Below are 23,114 nucleotides of genomic sequence, written 5' to 3' on the forward strand. Positions count from 1 at the left end.
ATATTGACAATTCATAGAGCACATGTAAAAAGAAGTGAAATAAAAAATGAGGCATGAATAAAATACAAGAAGTAAGCATACAGGTCTTTTTTGTCTTATTAAAACTGTCAAACCTGTTTGTATTCAGCTATTATCGCCGAGGTCTTCTTGATCTCCAACTCTGCTTTCTCCAGCTCCCTCCTGAAAACTTCCTTCAGCTGGGGGAGAAAGAACATGACAAAAACACATTAGAGAACAGAACATTAATACATAGTATATTACATGATAAATATATAAAACATAATATATGTAGATAAGTAAGGATGGATAAAGTAAATATAAGTATAATTACATAATTACTTAATATTAAGTATCATTCTAAACCTTCTATATCGTTAATGTATAGAGCCAAGAGCATATTATTTCTTTAATTTTTTCTCTTATAAACTTATAAAGTGAGGACATGTTATAGGAAAGTCAGACTTTCCTTGCATAAAATAAGAAAAACTTACTGGACACCGGTTTTTGTTGGGTCTCTAATTGAACCATTGATTAAACACAATGCTCAGGATCATTTACAATCCTGAGATATGGCCGATTTTCTGGAGAACTCTATTTAATTAATTAGAGTATAGATTCAATAGACTGTGTTGTATGTTTGGCCAATGACAGAAGCTTAAAAAAAAAAAAACTAATTGTGCCTTTAGTGGAATTTCAATTCAATTTATTCACACAATGAAACCAAATTTAATTCAGACACATTTTAATTACATGTACTGATATAGAGTGCCATACAAAAACTTTCACTGCAAACATAACCGAACTAATTGACCAATGAGGCTTGTAGCTCAATAAGGCTGAGTTGAACAAGGTTAATGAGTTAAAGGTAAACAGAGGGCGGATGTTACCTGAGCCGTCTCCTCCTCGTGTCGTCTCTTTTCCTCCTCAGTCTCCACCAGACGTTGCTTGGTGCTCAGCAGCTCTTTGTTCAAAACATCTGCCTTATCTTCTGCCTGAGTGCGCGCACACATACACACACACACACACACACACACACACACACACACAGAGGGAGTATGCAGTTAAAGCCAAACCTACAGCTGCAATGCTGCACAATTTCCACACAACAGCCAGTGCGCTGTCAGAAACATATTTAAAGACCAGACCTGAAACAATGAGAGGTTCTTCAAACAAACTCAATGAAGTGTTGAAAAGCTAGCAAATGTTTTTCTGTTCAAAGCTACATGTGTGTGTTTTTGGTGCCATCAAATGGGAGAGTTTCTCATTGTGCTCTATAAACTGTTAAAAACTATGAACAAACACTATCTGTAAATGCAGCCTAAAGACATACAAGAGGAGAGAAGCAGAGGAACTGCACAAGTGGGATTTCACCAAGCTGAAACTGCTGTGTTACCTGGTCAAGGTCATTTCGGAGGGCGATCTTACTGGTGACCAGTTCATGAGCCAAGTCATCATTCTCCTGTTCCAGTCGCATACTGGCTTCCTGTAGACGACGATTCTCCCTCTGCAAACACATAGTTACAAAATATGTCAATCAAAACACAATTTTATAGAATTGCATTATATATTTTTCCTGTGGCTTAGGGGTTAAAGACTCTACCTATTTTCTATTGTATTTTTTATTTTATTTTTTCAAAAGGTAATGTCCAAAGAGTGAGTTTTCACTCACAGCAAAAAGAAAACTTGACATAGACAGTTATCATACAACTTTCCCTGATTCTACTGATGAAGGAAAAGGCAGCAGTATCATGTCTAGTTTAATTTGTTAATGCATTGCTGAAAACTAAAAACAGCTTCCCCTGCCCACAGACGCACACAACCAACATCATCACAAAGTCCCCAGTGTAGACCATTAGTGGAGTCTCATGACTATTGGTTTGCCTGTAAACACAGTCACATGACGGCCATGCCTTAATGGGACTACACATTTGTCACGGTTACAAGCAGACACGTGACTCTGATATCCTCTCACTTCTACAATGATGACCTCCTCTGCTCCTGATTAACCACACAAGCGCATACATATGCACGGATGGTGTAGTTACACTGCATAGTTTGTCTGAATTGAAAAGTATACACATGCACTTGAACTTCACCTCACTTCACTTCACTTCACTATATATCAACACACTTTGATACATGCTGTGCTCTGAGTCAACACCTCCGCACCAAATATGACTTTCCTCCTTTAGGTTTCACATCAGCAGATCGAAACGGCTGCAGAAAACAGCCTACTGAAGCTGTAAGGTGTGATCGGTAAACAGGCACAGCTCGCTCTGATGTATTATATCACGCATCAAACAAACAGACACTGGCAGGATAATAGGAGAAAAAAACATGCCGCTCTTAAGATTGAATTAATTTCTTCCTGTAAGCAGAGAAGTGGCGAGTGTAACTTGGAAAAACAGATAAAGACCTAATTACACATACATGAAAATAGTGTGTCTTTAAACACTTTGCTGACATATCAGACTAATCATAAAAACGACAACAGACCCTGAGTTGTTAACGTCCATGAATCAAGGTTAAGGATTAGTAAAAGCCATAAGCTTGCAGAGAATAACAGAAAACATTTCAGTAAAGGCAGAGGCAGCTTACCGTGCTGCTGTCCACAGTGGCTAAGTCTTCATATCAAGCCCTCAGCAGCATAAACTAAACTTGACCACATGATCCTGACAGGAGTTTCCCCTCTCTGTCTGACCCTTCCCAGCTTTACTTTCTTTGCCTATGGCACTCCTTTCATTCCTTTTTTCCCCTTTAATGCTTTCATTTTGAATAAGAAACAGTGAAAGCTGCCAAAAAAACAGAAAACTGGCCATAAAAGTCCCACTTCAGTTCAATGGATTTAATATGACAGTGAAACAGAACTTATACCAACTCACAACGCAAATACATACAACATAGAGTGTTTTAAAAAATGTTGAATTGTTGAAATGCAGTAAGCTAAAGTAAATCCAATAAGACATTCTTTCCATCTAAACGTATAAACATTAAAGCATAACACTGATAGATTAACTGTGAGCTAATTTACAAGAAACATTCCTACTTAGGTCTTTGTGTCTTCTCAGTGGCTACAGAGGAGATCACATCTCATCTGTCTTCCTTCCTTCCTTCCATAATCAGCAGCTTATTTAGCTCTTATGCTGCCACCAACAATTACACCAAAAACTCTAGTGCGTTTTCTTCTTTAGATTAAAGGTTTTGTTGTCATCATTTTGCAGGTTTATTGCAACTTTTTCTTTTTTTCTTATATTATTATTATTCCATATACCACTTTTACTACCATGAGTCACTTATACTGTACTTCTACTAGGAAGCTGATTACCGATGCATTTTTGTTTGTATCTGAACCTTCAAAATTACCAAGGAAACAAGTCAATGGCTTCAAAATATTTAGAGAATCTTCACAAACTAAGAGATGCAGTGCTGGAGCATTTTTGGCTTCAATAAACTGGGGTCAAAAGAAATTCCATTGATCCTACAAGGTCGACCTTCTAAACAACTTGGCATACAGTGTGTGAGATGGGTTTTTGCATGTGTGTGGGAACAATGAAACCAAGTTTAAAATGTTGACATTATTCCATTATCAGTGCCAGCAATGTCTTTTACAGTGACTACCATAACAGTAGGGTTTCTAATGAAGGGATATAGTTGTATTATAACATACATTGTAACCTCTGCATATGTTGATGAAGACCATAAGTCAAAATATGTTGGTCTAAACAATTTGCCTATTAACTGCTCTGTCACCTCTCCTAAAATAGCATGCTCTTTGATCAACTTAGAAAGAATATCATCACACCAGGCTGCACTAGAGGAAGCAGCATGCTGCTATATTCATCAGCATCAGCAGTATCGTATGTTGAGGATCACAGTGTTTCTTGTTGCCAAGGTTATAAAAGCAGTAAAATATTTGTTTGCACCACTGTGAGGAGAAACAAAAAAGATTATAACACTTTTTGAAAAATGCATGCTTTACATGTACTCCAAAATTAGTGGGTATATATTACAGATAAACTTAAAAATTCTGAATGGTTCCTTTAAATTTTATAAAAGGTTCAACCGGCAGCTCTAAATGCATCCGTTTCTAATTTAAACTAATTTAATTTAAATTAAATTTGATTTGATTAAATGAAGAGAACCCATCTGTTTAACAGTTTGTTGAATGTGTCTGAATCTTAAGATCTGCCTCCCTGCTCCTGTTACCTCAAGAGGAACCAGACAAGATAAAGTCACTGCAGCTAAACCTTTTTGACAACTTCATGGCAGCTTCCCCTAAAAATACATTTTATAGCCATTTGTGTTGATGACAATAAAAGTCAGCACTGCGAGAAGTCACATTTCAAGCCAGAACAATGTCACAAATATTATCAAGGGGACGGTTTGATAAAACAGCTGTGCTCAAAAGACATTTCTAATCTTAGAAACATGGTTAATTTTAACAAACAACGCTACTAAAAAAAGCTTGGATTTTATGCCTTCACTGCAGCAAAGTCTCTCTTTCATCACAAACTGGAACAAACAACAGCATTTGTAACTATCTCTGAGTTCGAACATCATCTGAGAAGTTAGTACATTAACTACAGGAGACAGTTGCTCTCACATGAATATACTGTGTGTGTCTTTATGTGATCTGTGTCCTCGAAGAAAAAACCTTATATGTTAGTATTTGTGAATGTACTGTATGGGTGGGTGTCCTTCTGTACCTGGTATCGGTCGATGGGGTCTTCTTGTTGTAGCTGGCTCTCCCTCAGTGTCTGATATTCTTTCTCAAACTTCTTCAGCTTTTTGGTTGGAACCTGGAAAAAACAAAAAAAAAAACAATTGTTGACATTATAGTTTCACTGTAAACTTGTACTCAGCCTGATAAAATCTCTGCCCATCCCAGTTGTTTGTGATTAAGAGGACAATGTGCATTCATTTACTCAGAGAAGCAAAACGATCATGGCCATTAGTGAGCACTAAGATGTCTCCTCACTGTTCTCAGGAGAAACCAGTGGCCGTGTGACCAGGCTACTTCTTACCCACTGACTGTGAAAGAGTCCGGCTGCCACTAGGATTAAGTATAGATAAGACGTCATGCTCAAAGACACTTTAGCGGTTGTAAAAACAGCATTCACCAGTACTCGCATGCTACTCAGCTTCTCGTGTAGATTAATTTAAAAAAATTCTAGCTAACTGTACTAGATATGGAACATGTGTGTATTGCTGCTGTGGTATTGTGGTTAATGCTGCAGTTTCAATTTTCTATTGCACAATCTCATCTGTTTAGAACTACTACATAGTTCTGTATGTTGTTATCGGCATGCCCCATTTTAACACTAAACATGAAAACACAAGAGGTCCACACCGCACATGCATTATACATCAAATTACATATTATAGTATGTTTGAATCTAAATCAGCTCATCCCTACTGTTATGACAATTCAGAGCTTAACAATCACCATGTTATCGTACAGTAAGTTGTTTAGTCATTTACTTCACAAATGAAAGACACCAGGAAAAAGAACATGTACAGCAAGATGACAGACTTCTAATGTGGTTATTTTCTGATGAAAGCCAATGGGGTGAGTTCTTTCTGTTGGTGTGTGGCTATCAATGCAGTTCACTCTAAACTATTTGTACCTCTGACTTGCCTTCAACATTTCTCCAATAGTGCTGTGAGCTGAAAATGTACACGTTCTTCTTCAAAGCTTGTCATCATCCCTGGTAAAAACCTCTAATATAATCAGGGTAAATCTAATCTTTGTATAATGTTCAGAATAGAAAATTTAACCTGTGGCAAAAGACAGTTGAATTCTACAAACACCTAAACTATCAGCTGAGAGCTCTTAACCAGACAGCAATTAAATATAAGACATCGCTGATGAACTGACTAGTGTTGAACTGCTGCAGTGTTAGTGTCTGTTTCAGGTGGGTAGTAACGTTATCTCCTCTGTGTGGAAACCGTGTTGCCATAGTGGCCACCGTTCGAGCTGGGGATTCCAGGTCAGTCTCATCACATGACCACTCCTCTGAGACAACGCGTATGTTTGTGCACGAGTGTCCTTTAGTCACTCGGTATAAAATGAGTCAAGCACATGATTTGCTATTATATGAGCCCGATTGTACGCCATTTATTTCTTGATTTATGTGTTAATTACTTAGGGATATAACATGCACCTATTTCAGTAAGTACAAAAGCTTTATGAGTTTTTATGAACTCGGCACAGTTTGGATCACTGAAAGCAGCTATTATAACAATGCCACTAAGAATTTCTCTTCATTGTAGTTTTCTCCCTCTCCTTATCTCAGTTCTCCACGGCCATTTTGCCTTTTTCGAGTCTGTCAGTGAGTTTAGTTCATCATTCACTGGTCTTGTTAAATGAATAACATACTGTACAAATGACTTACAAGCAAGTATTTCAATTGAGTATTTCACAATATTGACACTACAAGAATCGAAAATGATTACTTCCTTGAGTACGAGTATGTAAAATGGCTCAAAAAACACCTTTTAAAAAGCAGAGTATCAAATAGTACAGGAAGTAAAGATTTCTTCTTAAACAGAGGAGTGAAACTGGTCAGACTACGGAGTTTGTCAGACTTGACCCTTGAACTATATGACCCAGGAACCGCTGTACCGAATGAATGTCACACTGTAATCTATCTGACACACAATTCCCCAGCAGTTAACAGAACCCAGAGCCATTCTGTTGTTATCTGTGAGGGAAGAAAGAACAGCTTGGTGTCCTCATGCTGGGTGAAAATCATTTTATTGTAGCAAAAACAATGCAGATGAATTGAATCTGGCGTTCCCCTGGATGTAGGCCTCAGCAGCACCAGGGTTGGAAGTTTGATTTACAATATACCAGATTTGTTTCTGCTCATTATTATGCATTAAACTGCAGCTATAGATTGAGGAAGTGACCCACTGTGCTGCTGGAAATGACAGTGTTCCTTAATTCTAGGTGGTCAGTGTGATAAAAGTGGACCTCTCTAGTTCCTGAAAGCTGATACTTGGGACATAAGAGGATTTTCACTTGGCAGCAACTGTATGTCAGTGTGTTCATTACACAACTACTGTTAATCTGATACAGCTTTAATGTCAAAAACTGTCATCTTTTTAGACTTTGCCCCCAAAGGTTTTGCTGTTGAAACTCTAAAAAGCAATTTACCTGATTATGCTAGTTTCTGAAAATGGAGCGGTGGCATTTCTTTTATTTCTTTTCTTTTTTTTTTAAACAATCTTTTACATAACTCCAACATTTAAATCATTGAGCTCAGATTTCACAGAGTGAAAAACAAGATCAAGATGATTTGATTAAGTAGATGTGGATTCTATGTTTGCTTCTCTCTTACACCTTCACTAAAAAACACAACAAAACCATATTTAAAAAGACCAATTTCACCATCAGCCCTTTCAAACCCTGAAACAGTCCTGTATTAATGTGTGAGAGACAGAACCGGGAGCGGTGAGAGTGACGTTTGTATGTTTCCTTTGATTTTACACACCTCCAGAGTTGATGCTTTGATGTCCCCTGAACCCACCACTCTTGTGCTTTCACATTCTCTCGCAAACTCATTTCATTCATTGAATCAAAAAAGCATTTTTCCACATAATCTAGCACAATCTATTATATACTGGCTGTGTCATATTTTCCAAGTTTCCAGTTTGTATGTAGGTTAACTAACCCAAACTGCCAGTAAGTCAGGTTTTTCCCTCACTGATGTCAACTTTCCACTCATACACATTAAGTTTAGTTTTAAGTAACCACTAGTTTGCTGTGTAGAGCAACAGCTGCTGGCACAGATTCAAAATTTAGTTTCAGTATTTTCAGGGTGTTAAACTTGGGTCTTGTGTGTCAGCCAGATATAAACTACAGACCTTCAGTGAGAAAGAAGGGATTCTTTCTTCTGAAGAAATACAATTACAAAAAATAATTTAGCTTTACATGTAGAGCAAGTGAGGTTATTAGTTTTGTAGTTGTGTTAAATCATCAACAGACAAGCTTGATTTCAGCTACTGATTACGTAACCTGCTGTGAGCTCTCACCCCTAAATCATACAAAGACTGCAGCATGACTGTGTAATGAGATGCAAAACTGGGCTGTGCTTACAATTTAGTGGCGAGCCTTTTATTCAAACATACAGACCTGCTACAATCACAAGATACCTAACCCTATTACCTTTCCATAAACACTCCATCATTCCTTAAGGTGTTTAGGACTACTAGTGTTTCTCAACTTTGAACTGTGCCTCTAGATAGAATAAATATATAAAACATAATGTAATATTTTGTAAAATTATACAATAATGCCTGATGCTTCATTGCTTTCGCTTGCTTCTGAGTCACTGCTGCTTCTGTTTTCATCATGTAGCCGATATCTTTATCTAGAATGACTTGCAGTCAATACAACTGCAAGATAAGTTACAATTCTTAGATGACAAACACTGCATGTTATCAACAGTATTACAGGAAAGCACTCTTACTAAGTCTGTATAATGTATTCGAACATTTCCAGCAACCTTCTGTGTAAGGAAAACATCTCAAACCTCAAACCTATTCCTGAAATTCCAGAGGCAGAACTAAGCCCGTTACAACCAACGAGCTTATACAGGGATCAGCATCTTGCTCAAGGCTACTTCAGCAACACACATGGACTCTTACAGCTTCAGCACACAAACTAGTTGATGCATCACTAAACCCCATGATCCTTCCTAAAAGTTTAATTGTTAATATTAGAGACCAATTCGAGAACAGAGGAGTCACACTCATTCAGGTAATGTGATTTTAAGATGCTTGGTGCCACAGGAAATAGTACCAGGCCCACTTTTAGATCCCTGACCTGAATCCCTACAGCAGAAAATGGAATGGTCCCAAACCTCCAAGCTGAGATCACATGCAGTTGTGCCATACTGGGTATTAGAAAGCATGTGTGTGCACAAGTGGAGAATGGTGATCTACTCTTACATGAAAAGGCAGTTGAAGAGTTTGATTAATATAAGGATAAACCCAACTGGATATCTAAGCTGTAACTAGACCATGAAATTTAATTATCCACGTGAGGGAAACAAACAAACAACGTCTCCAGTGATTCCAAATTTATATCCCAATTGAAACAAAATGACAAATTGGCTGTGTCTGGCAGAGAATCCCGTAACCTTAAACATCAGACACACTTTCAGCAGCAACACAACACACACCCACACATGCCTACTGTGCATGAGTGTACACCATCTACAACATGGAAAGAAAGATAAACACAATAAAATCACAAGCTAGTGAATTCAATTTTTCTTATCTAAAATGGTAAAAGATAAGGGATAGTGGTACTAGTTAGGAATATCTCCATTTAGAGAAAGAAAGAAACAACAAAGCGACTGAAGAACAGACCTACCACCGGTCTTGGAATTCGGAGAGGTCTGGAGTGGGCAACCAAGCAAGCCAGAGTATCCTCCTCACCCGGACGGTCTACTACATGAGCATCATATGCCACCATGATGGACACCTCCTGCATCATCTTGACTCCCGCTTGCTCCCAGCAGCAAGGTGGGAGCAGAAGATGAAAACAAGCGGTGGAGAAGGAAAAGAGAGCGTGCGGCTGACAGGTTTTGTTTCTCTCTGAGACTAGAGGAGGCAACTGGCTGCTTTCAAGAGTCCCTCAGGAGCAGAGCCCCGCCCACAGAGAGGAGGAGGGGCGGGTGGAGCGACAGGGTAGTACAACACACCTGTTTGTCTCTCTCTCTCTCTCTCTCCCTCCCTCTGTGTAACGCTAGAAGTGTACAACACGGGAGGATGAGTTTGCTTTTTCTTCCTTTCCACTGAGTGAGTACTTTCATGTCTCTATCCCTCGTACTGTTTCGTTTGTGCCTCTCGCCCACTCTCACACTCTTGTTTTAGGCTGCAGTCTGGAGGTTTTGTTTTGCCTGTTTTCTGTTGCTTGTAAAAATAAAGTCATGTTTATCTATGCTGTATGTGTGTGTGTGTATGTTTGGGGTTAAGAGAGATAGGAAGGAAGTTGTCAGATCAACCACAGTGAGTTATCATTCACAGTTGCACATCATTTCAACGGTAAAACCCAGGAAGTGAAGTGAAAGCACTTTCAAGGCTGTCTTTGATGATGCCTGAATGTTAGTATGCTCCCAAAGGACCATGGGAATCAACAGCATGAGCTCATAGCTATGTATTTCTCTTACCATGTGTCTTTAAGTATGATGTTTAAATTTAGCTGCATTAACTTGTACTTTCCTGTATAAATCTGGCCCTACAAAGAATTACCATAAACAAACTATTCTGTTCATTGAGCGTGCACTTGAATGCATGTAAGTCTTTCTCTGGGTCGCTATGTTCTGCTTCTCTATAAATTATTCTATGAGTCTCTCTGCACACAGCTTCTCTGCTTCCTACCCAGTCAGTCACTCTGTTAAAGTTCAGCTTTTCTGTTGAAGGGATTTGGTAAAAACTGGATTAATCAGTCAAACCCTTTGCAGCAAATGAATGTACAACATTTCTCTCCTTTTTTCTTAAAGCCCTGAAAAGTCATCACTCCAGCTGTGGCCCTGCAGTTGTTTAAGAAGGCTGAAGAAAATCAAATTCTTCCCATAATCCTCAGAAAGGCTAAGCCACCCAACTGCCCGTTGTGTTCATCAAGCCAAGGTGCCAGTGAATTCTTTTGCTGTTTTAAGCAGCTTACAGAGTTCAGCTGATCCGATTTAGACATTGTCAGAAAAAAATGTCAAAGGCAGGGATGAAGTGAAAGCAAAGTGCCTAGGACAGGCTGGTTTTGTCTTTCTGGTGGTGGAACAACACTCTTCCAAGGAAGGAATCTACTGGCTCCCTTAATGTACAAGTCGCCATTTTATCTTGTGTATAGACCGTTACAGTGTTAAGGACAGACATGAAGAGATACCTCCCCCTGGCACTGCCAGTCAACAATTTGCTTTAGTAACTTTTACTAGTTAAAGGCAGGGGTGCTAAAATCACTCCAGTGTCTAGTGTTAAACCCACTGACTTGGAAATATTGTGTGTAGTCTTGTAAAGTGAAAACATTTGACAGGGAGTAGTTTTAAGTAACATGCCGTTGATGCTGGGTTAAAAAAAAAAAAAGATTAGCTCATAAATAGATTTTAATCGTTGGTCGTCGATGGGGCACGGGGTGGCTGTTTATGTGGCTTGATGTGGCACTGTGCAAGGTGGTGTGGCACAAGTTGATGTAGCACGATGTAATCTGTCGGGGAGCTGCACTGGGTTGGCTGGATGATTAGTGATGAAAATTGAGGTTAGTGATGAGGTGTGTAAATATGTTTATTTACACATATTAAGTATTTCCTGCCCCAAAAACAAACAACCTTCCTACTTAGGAAGAACAGAGCTCATTCATCCATTAGTGTTTAGGTATGCAAAAGTGTGTTAATAAGCTTGTGCCTTACAGTTTCAAGTGTGTGTGCACTCTTGTAACATATATGGCTTCATATGTCACAATGCTGCAGGATTGTGCAAGAATACCATATTGCTACCAAACCACCAGAGATAAGCAGCAAGTCACATTGCAGGATATCCTGTATGTTCTGTTGAACAATACAGTAATACACCAAACATTGGAGGATCGTAAGCAGTGTCCTGCAACATGCCATCGACAATGATACATCACAACCTTACTGGACTGAAGTGTACATAATTTGTGTTGTTGGAGAAAGTTGGAAAATGCCTGAAATGTAAGAAACATGAACAAAGACCGAGCTGGGTAGAGAAAAAGAGAAGGGTGGAGGGAGAACCATTATCACTTACATCTTTGTCAACTCTTTCCTTCCTCTATCACAACACAGTCTGTGGTGTGCTGACACAGACGCACACAATATCATATACACTGTGTACTGCTTTCGGTCTCAGGTGACCTCAGCAAATTCCACAAATGCCAGTACTTTCATTAAGGTCAATAAGACGATAATAGTGTGTGTGAGAGAGAGAGAGAGAGAGAGAGAGAGAGAGAGAGAGAGAGAGAGAGAGAGAGAGATAAGGAAATTCTAGTGAACACAACCTAGTACGCTTGTAAGAAAACTATTATTACCATTACATGGAAACCAGCAACAAAAACAGCATCCTATCACTGTAAAATTATCCCATAGTGCATTTGTGGACAAGTGTAAAAGGAGGACATTTTATAAAGAGGTTTTTGGATCTTTCTTCCTTAAGATATTTGACTTTGGGTTAGCAAATATAATATACTTTATTGTGGGGGTCCTTACCTTGATGTTACATGCCTGCTCCATAAGCCTTCGAGCATTTTCTGCAGCTCTGTAGCGTTTAGGTAGCTGGACCCTGAAGAACTTCAGAGCTCCCTCAAAGTCTGCCTGCAAGAGGTCCTCTTTAGATGTCTGTAGTGAGACATAAGGAGGTAGGAGGAGAGTGGAGATGATGGTCAAGACAGACATATAAGGCATGACCATTAATGGTTAAACATTAGGAGCACAGCAGATTATTTAGATTTCTATAACCTGCACTCGGTCAGGCAAGTGCATTCACTTTACATTATTTGCTATTGGAGGCTGAAAACTTTACATTTCTGTCATCTAACTCTATCACATCCCCTCTTCCTTTTCTGTGTCTTACTATATCCTCAAAACTTGACAGCATGTTTCCTATCATTTTATTTTTATTTAAACAAAACCACTGAGAAACACATTTACCATCCTGTAATGGAAGCATGTTAGATGACCATTGTTTGACAGGTTCGATGACAAAGTAATGAAGTTGCATTTGAGAAATTCAGCTGCTCTGTAGCTGGCAGCATGAGGCAGACATTGTAAAGGAAACTCTGATGCAACTTTGCCCAGCTGTAGATATGGAGAAGTGCAACTCTAAAGGGAGTTTAGAGTTTAGTGGTGTATTCAAAAACATACCAATACCACCATCTTGTGGTGTAAAGACATATGGATGCTTAAATCTATCAGAAAGATAATGTACAGTAGAATTAATGCACATTCTTCCCATTAGACTCTATTCATGCAAGATTGAGCACATTTTGATTCCCAAAAGAAAACAGGCTACCTATCAGTTAAAGTAAAGAAACCTTTAGATAAATTCAGGAATGAGCCGAATTTGCCCACTTCAATTTCAGAAGATGTTTTCAGAGGTCAAAGCATCATCTCCACACACAGGTCTGGAAAAAAACATAAGAGATCGCATCGATATGAGAATGGCATTTATTCTATACCAGTGTTTGTTAAAGTCCTATAACAGCACAGGAGGTTCTGATTGGGTAATCACCTAAGTCCTGAATATTTTTTTGCAGTGGTATACAGAAACCCAACACAGTTACATGTGGAAAAACTGGTGGAGAGAGTGTCAGAATGCATCAGAGCAAACCACAGTGATCCGATGAAATACTGATATTTGAAGTTCTTTAGTGAAAATGTTATCACCACTTTGTTATAGATTCCTTTTAACTTCTTAGTATCGCGTTTTCTTTGAATTATCAGAATTCTGCAAACACTGCATTATTTTGATGTGTTGTCATTTACTTTAAATGTTCTAAATAACACTATTTTAATTTAGGAGAAATATTATCAGCACTTAAAAAAAATAAATTTAAACCAAGCTGTTCATTTTACAAATTCATGCACCTAAAAAGGATAAAACCTGAGAAACTGGTTATTTTGCTGTGATCTCTTATTTTTTTCCAGAGCTGTATGTATATGAAAAAGTGGGAAAAACACATTTACTTCTGACACATGTTCGGTCGTTTTTTTACCATCCTCTGTCCTCAGCAAGTGAAGTCACAACTTCTCTGTAAGTCTAAGCCTGAAAGTCCACATATAACCTTTTTCCTTTATCCAGTATTACCAGTCCCCCCTCTCTCACCGCCAAAAGCCTTGGGACGAAGAGCCGATGTCCCATACCGAGGAGACCCATCACCCTGCAAAATGAGTCTGCTGAGGCCTGACTGCTGTGGGGCCTCTCCTCCGGCATTCCCTCTCCATCCTCCACAGCCCTGTGTACTGCTGGAAGGGGCAGGTGGGGGGCGAGGGCCGGTACAGGGGGAGGAGAGGGTGGAGGAGATGGTGGTGGGCTGGGACAGGGGAAGGGAGAGGGACAATCCCGCTCTGGGGCCAGGGTGGCAGATGACTCCAGCGTGTCGCCCAAATGTTCCAGTGGGTTTATCAGTTGTTGGAGCAGAGATAGAGGATGGGTGACAAGTTGGTATGTGTGGTCAACTTGGGAGAGCGGAGATTTGTTTTGATTTGTCTTGCCAAACGGGCGAACAAGGTGACGGACCCTCCGGGAAGAGAAGCTGATAACGCCACATGAAGTGGCAATACAACACAGAAGAACTGATGTGCAGGATGCAAACAACGTCTTATAACGACACACAGAAAGTCAGCAGGCACAGCCCAGGCACCACGGGTATCCAACCTCAGACATTACAACTGATTCAGTTCATCTGGGCAAAATAGCATTTTGGCAAGATGTTAGTGGAGACCACTCAGCTTGTACCACTGTCAGAGCCCAGAAACAGCCACCATGTGTGACAAAATAACAGTCAGGAAATTACGTATTGATGCTGCTTTCGGCATATTGCTGAATCTTCCAGCTACCTGCCAGGCTCACTTTGAAAGCCAGTCACACCACCTAATGTCATCTTCCCCTGCCATATTTCCCCAACCAATTCCAATCCAGCACGCGGTTGCCTAGCAACAAAACTGCTCCACACGTGGGCTGCTGCTCAGGCAAACAGCAGCGATGGATAAGTACTCCACCTTTTTTATTTTTCTTTCGTTATTAGACTTCAAAGACAGCGAGCAAATCTCCCTCAGTCTGCGCAACTGAGCAGCCTTAATGCTCTAGGCTCAGTGTCTGTGAGACGACACATCAAAGCATTTGATATATTTTACCCAGTTTCCAAATGGGAGTCTGCACCTGGTATGGAGCTGACGTGATTTGAGTTTCTTTGAAATGTAAAATTGACTGAAATAACAGCTGAATCCTTTTATCTGAAGAGCCCCAATCTAGGACTGAGCAGACAGTGCTACAACACGACAGAAGCAGGGGAGATGTGGTTTGTTAGCGTGGCAGCGTGGCACTTTTTTGCCTTCAGGGGAAGATGATCCACTGCATATTTGTGCAGGTTTATGGCTGAGTGGATGATGACCTGGATGAGTCAGATTCAAGGCAGCTATGCATGAGTTGAGTGGAAGGAGGTAGCAAAACAAAAAACTGCGTTCCCCATATGCATGCAAGTCCCAGGTTCTTTGCGCCTCCTCTTCACTAATATAATAATCTAATCTGAACTCTGTCTAGGTCCAATCCCACACAGAGCAGCAAAGCACAGCCGAGTCAATAGCTACAGCATGGAGTTCAGCTTCTGTTCCTCAGGCAGATTTCCATTAGCAGCAGCAGCAGCCAAGCATCCCGTCTTTTATCGGTTGGTAGATCCTTTGATGGTAATCCAGCTCCTTCAGATGGAAAGTCACTTCTGGTCTTTAACAACACAGGGTAAATGGTTGAGTCTGCATGAGTGTGTGTGCTGTACTATCAGGAGTGACTGTCCTGGCCAAGGCGAGGCAGGGAAACAAAACAGTGTTTCCTGTGCACCACTTATCTCTTTTTCCCTCTGCCTTCTTCTCTCTCTCTCTTCCCCTGTCTCTTCCTTTACAATGCTAACAGCTTAGAGCTAGCAGATAGCAGGGGCGGCTCCGTTGCAGAGGTCTGGGTAGTGGGCAGAGGTGAGGAGAAGGAAAAGGCGGAGGAACAGGAGTATGAGGTAAAGAAGAGTGAGAAATAGGAACTGAAGGAGAGATGAAGCTCCAAGCAGGTATCCATGCGAGGTAAAGATGAAGAGGAAAAAATATTTTAAAAGCACAAAAACACAAAGCTTTTCTCCTCCAGGCCCAGATTGCTAACACTATAGCTTTTGCTCCTGTTGTGATGTGGATGGCGACTGCTAAGCAGGAGAGGGAGGGAGGCGAACACAGTTGGAGGGAGGAGCAATGAAAGTGGAGAGGAGAGCAGGATGGATGGAGGAGGGAGGAGGGAGCCTCAGGAGAGAATGCCGTCATGCCTGGCCAATAGGAGGCAGGCAGTGGAAGCCCCTTTCACCCTCCTCACATCCTCACTTGTTCTCCATTCCCGACCATAGCATCCACCACATCTTTTTCTCTTTGACACACAGAATACATTACTGTTAAAATATAGATCAGGAAGGCTTTTTACAACCAACCATGTCTGATTCATTTAGAGAGGAAGTCTGAGTGTAGCTATTACTGATATTGAAAGCCAATCTGCAAAATCACCAGATTTTAAGTAGTCCTGTTTAGGCTGTGTTGGTATGTTAGTGCACGTACATGGTACAGCTGTTTTACACAAAAATTATACAATATAAAAATAAATATTATAAAAATATTATTAATACCGTATTAACAACTGGAATACAACACTCTAGTTTTAGAGGTATCGGCTAGGATAAGCCATGCAAAAAGGGAATATTAAAGAAAAAGGTGTAATAAATTAATAATGGACTGTACAAATTGATGGAAACCACCTCCCCCAACACACGCACAACAAGTTACACATAACATAACACACAGTAATGCGTGTAACAAGCTCATTAAAATGTAAGAATATATAATTTATGTAAACATGTGTTTTAAAATTAATTAACTTAATATGTTTTACTACTGTGATATGAACTACATAATAAGACAAACAAGCTTGTAATTAGTGTTTTTGAAGTCTCATTGTGAAGTCCACAAGGACTGTCCCATCAAATTAATGTCTGCATTGAACAACGCGACAACAACATGTAATGCCATAGCTCATTGAGCCATTCCATCACAAACAGACTAGATAACACAACAGCCAGTAATTCTACACCATTCCAGTCTGATAGCAACAACGTGCTGTTTTATTTAATATAAAAAATATCTAAAGCAGATATTTTATTTTCATTTCTATAACCAAACTTTAAGAAGTGTATTTGTTGTAACTGTAACACACAGATGAGTGTTATTCTATGGCAGTGGGCACAATCTACCACTGCCAAAATAATATCTGAGATACCGTAATGAATCTATCCATTTGTCCAAGTTGATTTGAAATAAAAAAACAACAAACAAACTCACCCTTCTCACAGTCTCTGAATTACCGGGGGGAGGAATGCCAATGAACAAAGAGTCTTAACCTCTACTGTACCACATCAGACGTAGGTCCGAACTCCTCCTCACACAAACTAGCCCCACACAATGATCCTTCTCTATAACCTTGCTTTGCACATGTTGTAACATTCTCACTAACAAAAAATTTAATAACAGTAATGTAATAAGCAAGTAACCACCGTCTTAAATGTTATGTTCAATTACGGCCAGAAAAACAAACAAACAAACACACAAACATAAAATAAATTCAATACATAATCATTCAATGTTTTTTTCTCTTTAGATCATCTAAAACTAAAACCAGATTTGGGTGGCTTTAAAATAAATGGGACATTTGTGACATAGTTACAAATTTTAAGACGTAGTTACAAATAAACAAAGTTAATAAATAACAAAAATGAAGTTGGTACAAACCTTGAGCAGTGCCAGGGCTACATTGAAGATGATGTTCAGACCCTGAAAGACAGAAGAGAATTTGATTTGAAAACATAAAGATAATGTTAATTCGTATCTGCTTCTGATCCACTGAAGCTGGAAAATGTAATTAAGAACTGTATGTAATAGCACTTTACAGGGAATTTTTACTTTATTCAGCAGAAAAAAGACCATGACAGAACTTTAGGTTTTTTAAATTAATCATCTGACCTGAAAACTACTTGCTTTTTAAATAATAAGACCTTTTACAGTGCTTACATAAAATCCTTTTATTGTACTACATATCTTAGTTATGTTTTAAACCATAAATACCAAATATGCATTTCAAAGCACAAAACAAAACAAACAAAAATAATTTAAAAAAACTAATACAAATGAAATGTATTGTGTTTCTTTATAAATCAAAGACAACTAAATAGATTATTGTGCGGAAGACCTCTCTATGCACATATATAATACTGAACACTGTAATACTATGTTGTCTTTCCTCTTTCCTTTTTTTTTTTTTTTTTTTTTTATAAAATGACACAGAAACAAAGAAAATGTAAAGCTGATGTCAGCTCTGCATGGGAACACCCGTCTCCTTGGTCTCTGTGACAACCAGTTCACATGGCAACACAGAGCTAAAAATATCCCGACAGCTCTAAATATAACAGAGAAAGAGAAAACCGGGGGAGATCTGCCTTCCAACACTTATCTTTGTAAGCCTCAAGATGGTGCTACAGTGCTAAAGAAAGAAAGCTAATATAAGAGTGTGTATATCCGAGCAAGGCAGCCTAGAGATAACTAGACCCAGAGAAAAGGTTCAATGTCCATGTCAACAGCGAATTTGAAGTAAGGAGCAAGAAATAAAAAGGAAAAAATATGACAGAAAAGAGTGTCTAGAAAATAAAAGGACAAATAAGGAGCAAACAAGTAAAGCTGGTGAAGACAGAAAGATCCATGGCACAGGATGAAATGAAAGAGAGAAAAACAACTGGGAACATGCAGACAGAAAATAGTAAAGACAGTAAACGAGGGGACAGGAGGTACAAGATGGTGGGGATGGCCACAAAGATTAAGGCAGAAAGAGAAGGACGCGGGAAATGGAAATTTAACAAGCATATTCTCATCATGTGGTTCATTGGGTGGGAAATGGTACCTGGGTAACTTTTAATTGCTCTGCCTGGGGCCAATAGGAGGACAGACAGAGGCGGGGAGGGAGCAAAAGGTAAAGTGAAAAGTGACAGTGGAGGGCAGAAAGAGAAAAAGAGTTGCAATATCGGATTTGAATTTGTTGTTTTACTTTACAAAATTCAAATTTTACACATTAATACTTTGTCATTGTTTTGGACACAAACATAAAAAATTAACACATATTTATATGCATTTGTGAGTAGTGGCTCCAAATTCACATGGGCAAATGACAGCAGGTTAATAGATGGCTGTCTGAGGGGGTTTTCTGTAAGAGCATTTTAGAACTAAAAGCAACCGGTGATTGTTATCAGGTTAGGCGAATCTAATGACATAAAATTGGCGATTGTATCAACCCTAAAAAGTCGGATTGGCGCATTGCTATTGATTACCTCGGAGAGGCTGAAGGGCAGAGAGCAGATGGATTAGTGCTGCTGTTGGTGTATCTTTTCCCTCAGTACCTTTTACTTGCGAATGATAGCTGGTAAGTTAAACCTCTTCTAATCTGTCCATCCTTTTCTTTCCGACCTTTACTTTGTCTCCTTCCTCCTACCTTAACAGTTGTTACCTTTCTTCTCATCATAACAAAGAACCTCTGCCATTGCTCCTCTACCCTGCACCTTCTTTATTACCTCCTTTCCACTTCGTCTTTCCAGACATTCCACTCTTACTGAATTCTCTGTAATGTGGACAAAACAACTCCTCCAGTAATCCCAATATAATGTAGAGCAGCGAGTCACGTTTTACCTCACAGAGAAGCAGGTCAGTGATGTGGAAAACCATGCACAGGGGGAACTTGGCAGTGAAGAGGGTGAGGAACCACTGTGAGGCATACATGTGTGCCTCCAGGTTAAGTTCCTGAAAATGGGACCACAGGTCTGGAAGCTGTTCCTGTATGAGCAGATAGCAGAAGAGAAGCAGCAGGAGAAAAACTTGTAAGAAAAAACAGCACTTACAAGAATATAAAGACATGGCTCTGCTTGCCATTTCACTTTTACATTATTTCATTTTCAGTCATACTTTATTAAATCAGGCTGTTTCAAAAGAAAGACGATCTCTTTCAAGAGAACCAAGAACAAAAAGAAAAAGAGACATAAGACAGTTCAGTACCATGGAAGAGACATTATTCATACATTAAACACACACTGTTAAACTTCCATTAAATATATAACAAAGAGCAGATACTACATTATGAGCTTTATAGCAACTACAGTCTTTAAATTTCATGAGTGCTTTACAGACCATCTGGCATTGGCATGTAATATATTATTTGTAGGGTAAAAATAAACTTACATTAATTTCACTTTTTAATTTCACATTATTCTCATTTTATATACTTGTATTTTGGGGACGGAGATTAAATAGTTGTAGGTTTTACATTCCCTGTATGTGCACTGAAAAAAGGATTAAATTAGCTAGACTACAATCTGCTTTCACAGCCAACACTTGCTACACATGCTACATGACACCCCACTGAATCAGATAGTGAGCTCCCACCAATATGCTAATAATTAACAGTCAATGCTAACACCCTTACATTGAGCGCATTAGATCGATGTTAACCAAGTTGATCTTGATGCTGAACTGACTGCTAGCAGGGCAGGGATAGATTTCAGGGCCAAATTAAACTCTGCTTAGTGAGTAGATTTCAGCTGTAATACCTGAGTGTGATGGTACTTTACATCAGCAATCATCCAGAGCAGGTAAGAAAAACTCTACGTAATAACCTACAGAGACTACAAGTTTTACACACACATATAAATGTAATTATTGTTATATTCTGATATATTTTGTGACCAAAAATGTGTCAACAAGGCAACAACAAACAGATGATGCAATCCCTAGTAACATCTACAACAAAACTGAATGTGATCAGACTTTTTTAGCTTTTTATGGAAAATGTACTTTCGTTTGCTATTTACACTGTCTTTTGCTTATTTCTTTTCAGTAGCACAGAGCACTGGGTCATTGTTCAAATGCTGCATTCAATTAGTAATTACATGAAACTGCTGCAGAGGCCATCATTCTCAGGAGTAAAAAAAGGTTAAATAATCAAATGCTGTATTAATTAATGGTCCTTTTAACTGCTCTGTGCAACAACTGCAACAGCTGGATGTGTGAAGTGTGTTTCATGGCATTTAAACTTATGAAAATGACTGATTAACATTTAAAAATTTGAACAGTAATCGGAGCTGTCCCTATGGCCACATTATTTCAGGTTCTGCCACTAAGAGGAGATTAATCATTTCTTCAACTACAGCTAAATGTGATGAATGGACAAAAAAAGGAAACAAAGATCAACACACTGAGAGTAGCAAAAGCATTATAGAGATGAGAAGTGGGAGGAGCAATTAAATTTCCAATCAGTTATTTACATTAATTTTCCTTTATAGACAATGAACTCTTTTAGAAAAAATCCATCCATCCATTATCCTATGCGTTTTTCCCCTTAAGGGTCGGGGAGTGCTGGGGCAAATCCCAGCTGTCTTTGGGTGAGAGGCAGGGTACATCCTGGACAGGATGTCAGTCTATCACAGGGCTGACATATAGAACAGACAACCTATCAAACCTATGGGCAATTTAGAGCCACCAGTTATTCTATATTTTTGTTATTGTCAACAAATCACATAAGAAGACTAAAACAAACTACTCACGGTAACATCTATAAATCCAGAACCTGAGATTACATTTTTTAAAAACACATCAGTCACTCAGACTCCTGCAATAGGTGAGATGCTGCTTGTGCAAAAAATATGTGATAAATCAGCCTTATTCTTCAATAAGAATTCTTCTTGGTACTATGGTACTTTCATTAGATTATAATGTAATTATAAAGTAGTTTCTTGTCATTTTACATTTGATAAAAACTACATTACCAACCTGCATCAGCCGCTCCAGCTGGTAGAACTTGCAGTGAAGATCCTCAAAGTTGTTCTTGTAGAGGGCTCTGAGTCCATATTCATACATGATTTTCACCAACACGCAGAAGGCCTGTTCCTCAGGCATCTGAAACCAAATGGCTAACTTTTAACCAACAGCTACATAAACTCTAACTAATTCGCAGTCCAAAATATCAAGCTCATTTTACAGAGGAAACAAGAATATTTCTGAACAAATTTCAGCTTTATCTGCATGTTAATTACAGTTCTGTAAACTGTGATGGTGCCAGATCAGGTTCAAATTGTATTTAGTTTATTTACACATCTGCTCTGTAAATTTCTGAGCAATACATTTCAAGACTTGATTGGCTCCAAACACAGAACGACAGCAGGTGAGGTGCGAATGACTTTAGGGGAAAGACTTCAAGGTGTCTGCATGTGCAAGAAAGTGTGCACAAATATGCTTTTATGTGTGAGCACTTTACTGTCTGAGTGTGTGTGTGCTGCTTGGATGGATGAAGATAAGAGGCATGAGAGACAGCCTAACACTATGTTTGTGTGTCTGTGAGGGTATATGGGTTTATTTACACACACACACACACACACACACTTGAAGACGGTGAGGTAAGGTGATATTTAATCAGAGTGACAGTATGTGTTTGGGGCTGAATGGGCTCCTGCAGGTAAACCTGAACCCCTATTAATATTCCTGACATCTTCTCTATAACCTCTCTTCTTCCTCTTTCTCCTCTATAATCCGTCTGCCTCCTCCTGTATAACCTCTCTTTCTTTTACTGCAGCTCTCCCCCTTTATCTCTCCTCTTTCTCCACACCTTTACAGCCTCCCTCTCCATAACTTCCTTCAGTTTTCTCCCTTTTACACACCTCATCCCGTGTCTTCACAAAATTCCTCCATAGCACTTAAAGACTCTCCTACTGCCTCTCCTCACTCCCACCTCCTCCTGACCTCTCCCTTCTATCTTCCTCTTCTTTAGCCTCTACTGCTCTTTTTGACTTGGACCAATCTTCACTTACTCTACCTGGTCCCTCTCCATCCATGTATGTACTTCTCTGCCTCCACTCAATCAGTTTTTTTTACTTCCCCAAAACAAATACTCCCTCGAATACATTTTCAGGTGTGTTATACACGGTTGCACAGTATGTACATGAAATAGATTATATTCTGTAATGGAAGTGAAAATATAGAGCTGTGTCTCTGCCCATGACCTTGAAAATAAATGTGTGAGAGTGAAGGAGTGCCTTGTCCACCTCCTACCCACACCTCATTTGACACTGTCTTATGCTTTCAGCTTTACCTTATTTATTACCACTCTCTCATTCCCTCTATTCACTCAGATCATTCAGCTATAAACTGTTTTCATTCGGGCAGTCAGCAACTTTCCTTTCAGACAGTGACATTCTTCCAGTGTCCCCTCTCTCGGCCCCATTTAATCTGTAATATTGTCTTGGTTCTGCTTTATTACACCTTGTT

The 23,114-nt window shown here is 39.2% G+C and overlaps 1 protein-coding gene across 5 annotated transcripts in view; it reads right to left on the reverse strand.

Moving 5' to 3' along the window:
• Positions 1-23,114, reverse strand: part of rabgap1l (RAB GTPase activating protein 1-like) — an 85,253-nt gene that overhangs the window by 4,405 nt on the left and 57,734 nt on the right. For 3 of the 5 annotated variants that reach the window (XM_026345172.1, XM_026345170.1, XM_026345171.1), the window contains exons 16-23: positions 21,624-21,749; positions 19,491-19,634; positions 17,550-17,591; positions 12,231-12,359; positions 4,707-4,799; positions 1,394-1,504; positions 888-992; positions 114-197 (exon numbers count right to left, since the gene is read on the reverse strand). In XM_026345172.1, coding sequence (XP_026200957.1) covers positions 114-197; positions 888-992; positions 1,394-1,504; positions 4,707-4,799; positions 12,231-12,359; positions 17,550-17,591; positions 19,491-19,634; positions 21,624-21,749 — 834 coding nt within the window. Of the gene's footprint in view, positions 1-113; positions 198-887; positions 993-1,393; positions 1,505-4,706; positions 4,800-9,382; positions 9,604-12,230; positions 12,360-13,845; positions 13,996-17,549; positions 17,592-19,490; positions 19,635-21,623; positions 21,750-23,114 lie in introns of those variants that run through there. The other 2 variants (XM_026345174.1, XM_026345173.1) reach the window with 2 other exon arrangements.

Source organism: Anabas testudineus, chromosome 4 (assembly GCF_900324465.2).
Source record: "Anabas testudineus chromosome 4, fAnaTes1.2, whole genome shotgun sequence".
Lineage (NCBI taxonomy): Eukaryota > Metazoa > Chordata > Actinopteri > Anabantiformes > Anabantidae > Anabas > Anabas testudineus.